The sequence below is a fragment of the Crinia signifera genome, chromosome 7, assembly GCF_055691185.1.
Source record: "Crinia signifera chromosome 7, ASM5569118v1, whole genome shotgun sequence".
NCBI classification, from domain to species: Eukaryota; Metazoa; Chordata; class Amphibia; order Anura; family Myobatrachidae; genus Crinia; species Crinia signifera.
In genome coordinates, this window is record NC_139223.1 from 2,332,820 (window position 1) to 2,339,492 (window position 6,673).

The 6,673-nt window shown below is 52.2% G+C and overlaps 1 protein-coding gene across 2 annotated transcripts; it reads left to right on the forward strand.

Moving 5' to 3' along the window:
• Positions 1 to 40: 40 nt before the first annotated feature.
• Positions 41 to 5,566, forward strand: CD2BP2 (CD2 cytoplasmic tail binding protein 2). Of its 2 annotated transcripts, none has more exons than XM_083152215.1 (6): positions 41 to 301; positions 1,895 to 2,030; positions 2,683 to 2,840; positions 2,912 to 3,494; positions 3,582 to 3,673; positions 3,754 to 5,566. In XM_083152215.1, the coding sequence occupies exons 1-6, from the start codon at positions 239 to 241 to the stop codon at positions 3,862 to 3,864; spliced, it is 1,143 nt and encodes a 380-aa protein (XP_083008341.1). In that variant the 5' UTR covers positions 41 to 238; the 3' UTR covers positions 3,865 to 5,566. The 2 variants fall into 2 exon arrangements, with proteins under 2 accessions (XP_083008341.1, XP_083008340.1); XM_083152214.1 differs by having other exon boundaries at positions 42 to 301; positions 3,579 to 3,673.
• Positions 5,567 to 6,673: the final 1,107 nt, after the last annotated feature.

The following is a 6,673-nucleotide window of genomic DNA, read 5'->3' on the forward strand; positions in this document are numbered from 1 at the left end:
ACTCTAATCCTTCATCAGGAGGATTATCGAAACGCGTTGAGTGTTTTGGACTGACTCTGTATGGTGTTAAGGCTCATAGCGAGCGCTTTTTGTGTACACCCTATCTCTTGTTCTACTATAAGTCTGTTTTTTGGGGTTTGTTTGGATGTTAACCCTTGGGTGTCTATACTAGAGCTGCACGCTGTGTTTATTGCGCACAATTGTTACCACCATCTCTTCCTTTGTATTGTTTCCCAGGATGTCTAAGAGAAAAGTGACCTTTGAGAAAATCTCTGGGGAGGAAGAGCTGAATAAGAGACGGGTAAGATAGGTGTGGGTGATGCCATGCTCTGCTGATTTCTAGTTGCTACAGATTGGGTAGAGCCCTCTCATAGGGGGTAAGTGATCTGTATTCCTGGCTCATATAATATCTATTATGTGAGCCTTCAGTTCCTGTGTAATTAGGACATAGGGCAAATCACTGACCATCTATTTTATTGGATGTACCAAATCTGCATGTGTTTTGTGTTCCTAGTTCAGCCCCATAATATACCACATTGTGTCCAATAGTGACCACATCCCCTGACCCAGCTTCCCCCTGTATCCCCCTAACCACCTGTGTCTGGGATGCAGCAATCTGTCCTCAGTGTTGTGGTCTAGCGGTCACTGTCCCGCATGGAGCTGGCCGCAGTGTGGTGGTGCCTTAGCCCTGGTGACTGCAGCAGGAAGTTATCCGTGTGATCCCCATGCAGAGGCTGCGTTCTCTGTGTGGGAAGTACATCTATATATGATTCCCATTCTATCGTGCTAATGCCTTATGTTACTGAGGGGTAGATTTATTAAGCTCGGTGAAGTGATAGTGTCTGGTTTTTATCACCAGCCAATCAGCTCCTACCTGTCATTTTTCAAACCAAGCCTGTAAGTTTACAGGTAGGAGCTGATTGGTCGGTGAAAAAAAGACACTTTATTACTTCACCGAGCTTAATAAATCTACCCCTGAGTGACCAAAGGAGAAGACGCTAATTACTGGTGCAGGAGTAATCATTGTCCAGGGTAATAAGTCACCAGTGAGCCTATATGTGACGAACCTGCACCCGAGGGCCGCTGGTGCCCACCTGGCTGCGGCTTATAACCCGTCCTCCCCCTATGTAATGTACATGTATGGCTGTGTGGTGCGGAGGAGGCTCCTACCCCAGTTACCTCCTGTGTAATAAGTCACCAGTGAGCCTATATGTGACGTACCTGCTCCCGAGGGCCGCTGGTGCCCACCTGGCTGTGGCTTATAACCCGTCCTCCCCCTATGTAATGTACATGTATGGCTGTGTGGTGCGGAGGAGGCTCCTACCCCAGTTACCTCCTGTGTAATAAGTGACCAGTGAGCCTATATGTGATGTACCTGCTCCTGAGGGCCGCTGGTGCCCACCTGGCTGTGGCTTATAACCCGTCCTCCCCCTACGTAATGTACATGTATGGCTGTGTGGTGCGGAGGAGGCTCCTACCCCAGTTACCTCCTGTGTAATAAGTCACCAGTGAGCCTATATGTGACGTACCTGCTCCCGAGGGCCGCTGGTGCCCACCTGGCTGCGGCTTATAACCCGTCCTCCCCCTATGTAATGTACATGTATGGCTGTGTGGTGCGGAGGAGGCTCCTACCCCCAGTTACCTCCTGTGTAATAAGTGACCAGAGAGCCTATATGTGACGTACCTGCTCCTGAGGGCCGCTGGGTCCCACCTGGCTGCAGCTTATAACCCGTCCTCCCCCTATGTAATGTACATGTATGGCTGTGTGGTGCGGAGGAGGCTCCTACTCCAGTTACCTCCTGTGTAATAAGTGACCAGAGAGCCTATATGTGATGTTCCCTTTCCCGAGGGCCGCTGGGTCCCACCTGGCTGACGCTTGTAACAATGTCACCAGTTTCCAGAGACAGTCGGGGGTCCTGGCAGCCGCTTTAAGGGAAAGCACTCCCTGGACAGTGATGAAGAAGATGAGACTGAGGAAGCATCTGGGGATGCCGCTAAATACAACATGCTGGCACCAGAGGACGTGGAGGGTGAGTGTCTCCTTATTCTGCCCCTGGGGTATAAAGATGGATGTGTAAGGCTGGGGTAGGGTCAGCGTGGAGTGTTGTCTAGGTGAGTGATTCCTCCGAACCAGGGAATGAGGTGTGAGTCCATGGGGAAACTGGGGGTTTGAGCATGAAGCAGGGAAGAAGCTCAGGGGCCATGATGTGGGGAAGAAGAGCTGTAGCTCAGGGGGAATGACACGGGGAAGAAGCACCAAGGCCATTCGGTAATCTCAGGATCTGCTTGCGAATGCAACCAGAAAGAAATGCTGGGGCCGTGGGGGAAGCTCAGGGTGCATGGGGTAGGCCGTAAGCGCTGGGGCCTCAGGGTGCATGGGGTAGTGCTGGGGCCGCAGGGTAAGCTCAGGGTGCATGGGGTAGGTCGTAAGCACTGGGGCCTTGGGGTTAGCTCAGTATGTGTGGAGTAGGGTGTAAGCGCCAGTGCTGTGGGGAAGCTCAGGGTGCGTGGAGCAGGGCGTTTGGCCTTGGGTTGTGTGGAGCAGGGCATAAGCGCTGGGCCGTGGGGTAAGGTTGTTCCTCTTCCCTTCCTCAATCCCAACCATTGACCAATGTACACCTGTTCCCTATGTGATTTATACATGCTGGACCAGGATGCAAAGCTAATGTCTTCACCCCACAGGGCAGGAGAACGCAACCCTTGATTCAGAGGGGGGAGTGCAGATCACGCCCTTTAACCTGAAGGAGGAAATGGAGGAAGGACACTTTGACTCTGAGGGGAACTATTTCCTGCGGAAGGAAGAGGAGATCAGAGATCACTGGCTAGACAACATTGATTGGGTAAGCCATTTGGAGGCTGCCAATGTCCGCTGCCCATTTACGCTCAACTCATCGTCTATCTCCTATTTCAGGTTCGAATTAAAGAGCGAAAAACGACCCAGCCTGTCCCCAGTGCGGAAGATTACTCAGATTCAGAGGAAGGGCGAGCACCTATGGAAATGAAGGCGCTATTAGATGGCCTTCTGAAGATGATATTGCCCGGTGAGACAGTGGCTAAAGGCATCCAGCGTTTGGGAGGGGAAGAGCGCAGGAAGCGGGCCAGTGTACCGAAGGTGAAACGCAGAAGAGGGGTACACAGCTTACGACGCAAAGACAGGGATGAGCCAGAAGACAGTAGTGTGATGGCTGTAGACACGGAAGAGGGAGAGGAACTAGAGAAGAGGAGCGCAGAAGCTGTAGCCCCAGGATTGGAGGATCAGGACAGGACAAATCCGCAAAAGACAGATGAAGCCGATGGAGAGAAAACAGAGAAGAAGCTGGAACCGCTTGAGCAGCTCATCTCCCTGGCCGATCAGATGGTGGCCCTTGGTGTCTACGAGGTGTATCAGGACACTTACGAGAAGCTGACATACAGACTGCGACATCTGGCTCCGTCGGCCCCTCTGGACATGTTCGCTGATGAGGTGGCAGACGACAGTTTGGAGAAGAAGGAAGGTAATGAGCGCTGTGTTCTTCTGCTAGCTGTTTGTGTCGTGTATGTACAATATGCTGAACCCTCTGACCTTCTGTTCCCATCAGCAGCGCACACTGTGGATGACGTTCTCTGGGAGTATAAGTGGGAGAACAAGGAGGGTGCAGAGCTGTACGGGCCGTTCACAAGCACCCAGATGCAGGTAATGGGTAGTGGATGAGTGCAGGCAGTCTGTCTACCATGCTATCTTGTTATATTCACCACCTGTCTCCTCTCTTCCAGGAATGGGTAGATCAGGGGTATTTCCTGGAGGGGGTGTACTGCCGACGTGTCAACAGCTCAGGTGGACAGTTCTACAACTCGCTGCGGGTAGACTTTGATTTATATGTGTAAATATAAAGCTCCAGCTGAGGACAGATGTCGGCCTACAGTCCGCTGGTCCCCTGTCCATCTGCCCTAGCTAAAGACATCACGTTATCCCATGAGACCGGGACTAAATGTCGGCCTACAGTCAGCTGGTCCCCTGTCCATCTTCCCTAGCTGAGGACATCACGTTATCCCATGAGACCTGGACTAGATGTCAGCCTACAGTCCGCTGGTCCCCCTGTCCCTCTGCCCTAGCTGATGACCTCACGTTATCCCATGAGACCTGGACTAGATGTCAGCCTACAGTCCGCTGGTCCTCTGCCCTAGCTGAGGACATCACGTTATACCATGAGACCTGGACTAAATGTCATCCTACAGTCAGCTGGTCCCCTGTCCCTCTGCCCTAGCTGAGGACATCACGTTATCCCATGAGACCTGGACTAGATGTCGGCCTCCAGTCAGCTGGTCCCCTGTCCCTCTGCCCTAGCTGAGGACATCATGTTATCCCATGAGACCTGGACTAGATGTCAGCCTACAGTCCGCTGGTCCCCCTGTCCCTCTGCCCTAGCTGATGACCTCACGTTATCCCATGAGACCTGGACTAGATGTCAGCCTACAGTCCGCTGGTCCCCTGTCCCTCTGCCCTAGCTGAGGACATCACGTTATCCCATGAGACCTGGACTAAATGTCATCCTACAGTCAGCTGGTCCCCTGTCCCTCTGCCCTAGCTGAGGACATCATGTTATCCCATGAGACCTGGACTAGATGTCAGCCTACAGTCCGCTGGTCCCCTGTCCCTCTGCCCTAGCTGATGACCTCACGTTATCCCATGAGACCTGGACTAGATGTCAGCCTACAGTCCGCTGGTCCCCTGTCCCTCTGCCCTAGCTGAGGACATCACGTTATCCCATGAGACCTGGACTAAATGTCATCCTACAGTCCGCTGGTCCCCTGTCCCTCTGCTCTAGCTGAGGACATCATGTTATCCCATGAGACCTGGACTAAATGTCATCCTACAGTCCGCTGGTCCCCTGTCCCTCTGCTCTAGCTGAGGACATCATGTTATCCCATGAGACCTGGACTAGATGTCGGCCTACAGTCAGCTGGTCCCCTGTCCCTCTGCCCTAGCTGAGGACATCATGTTATCCCATGAGACCTGGACTAAATGTCGGCCTACAGTCAGCTGGTCCCCTGTCCCTCTGCTCTAGCGGATGACCTCACGTTATCCCATGAGACCTGGACTAGATGTCAGCCTACAGTCAGCTGGTCCCCTGTCCCTCTGCCCTAGCTGAGGACATCATATTATCCCATGAGACCTGGACTAGATGTCAGCCTACAGTCCGCTGGTCCCCTGTCCCTCTGCCCTAGCTGAGGACATCATGTTATCCCATGAGACCTGGACTAGATGTCGGCCTACCGTCCGCTGGTCCCCTGTCCTAGCTGAGGACATCACGTTATCCCATGAGACCTGGACTGTCCTCTGTGTTTGAGGCCGGGTTGCAATTGAATGTGTGTTGGGTGAGATGCTCCCCTGTTTCCGTAGCTGCGTGCACTATGTCCTGGACTTCCTCTGTCCCCACAGACTGGGCGTTGTGAGTGTTTGGCCCATTGTGGGACACTTGCTTCTCGAAGTGTCTCCGTGAGTGATCTTCTGCATTGTACAAATGATGTTGGGTGTGTGTGCTGGACTTCAGTCTGGATGTTTGTAATAAAGACTTTTATTATTCTATTTTTGTTTGAGATGATATTCCTGTGATGTAGACACCTACACACCGAGCAGAACTATGAGAAGACATTGTAATAGGATTAGCGTTATTGGAACTACTGCCATTTGTGTGTTATCAGGGGTAGGAGATGGGAGGTCCCATTCTACAAATGTCCTCATACATCCAGCTTCAGTACACCGTGCAGCGTGATATACCTCCATACATCCAGCCTCAGTACACCATGCAGCGTGATATACCTCATACACCCAGCCTCAGTACACCATGCAGCGTGATATACCTCATACACACAGCCTCAGTACACTGCAGCATGATATACCTCATACATCCAGCCTCAGTACACCGTGCAGCATGATATACCTCATACATCCAGCCTCAGTACACCGTGCAGTGTGATATACCTCATACATCCAGCCTCAGTACACCGTGCAGCGTGATATACCTCATACATCCAGCCTCAGTACACCGTGCAGCGTGATATACCTCATACATCCAGCCTCAGTACACCGTGCAGCGTGATATACCTCATACATCCAGCCTCAGTACACCGTGCAGTGTGATATACCTCATACATCCAGCCTCAGTACACCGTGCAGCGTGATATACCTCATACATCCAGCCTCAGTACACCGTGCAGCGTGATATACCTCATACATCCAGCCTTAGTACACCGTGCAGTGTGATATACCTCATACATCCAGCCACCGTGCAGTGTGATATACCTCATACATCCAACCTCCGTACACCGTGCAGTGTGATATACCTCATACCTCCAGCCTCAGTACACCGTGCAGTGTGATATACCTCATACATCCAGCCTCCGTGCAGCGTGATATACCTCATACATCCAGCCTCAGTACACCGTGCAGCGTGATATACGTCATACATCCAGCCTCAGTACACCGTGCAGCGTGATATACCTCATACATCCAGCCTCAGTACACCGTGCAGCGTGAGATGCCTCATACGTCCAGCCTCCGTGCAGCGTGATATACCTCATACGTCCAGCCTCAGTACACCGTGCAGCGTGATATGCCTCATGCCTCCAGCCTCAGTACACCGTGCAGTGAGATACCTCATACATCCAGCCTCAGTGCAGCGTGATATACCTC

Bases quoted from the DNA above. Each gene is read 5' to 3' on its own strand.
- CD2BP2 (XM_083152214.1), top strand. From the start codon at position 239: ATGTCTAAGAGAAAAGTGACCTTTGAGAAAATCTCTGGGGAGGAAGAG. The intron at 3,495-3,578 runs GTAATGAGCGCT...TGTTCCCATCAG, and splicing joins CAGTTTGGAGAAGAAGGAAG to CAGCGCACACTGTGGATGAC. The intron at 3,674-3,753 runs GTAATGGGTAGT...CCTCTCTTCCAG, and splicing joins TCACAAGCACCCAGATGCAG to GAATGGGTAGATCAGGGGTA.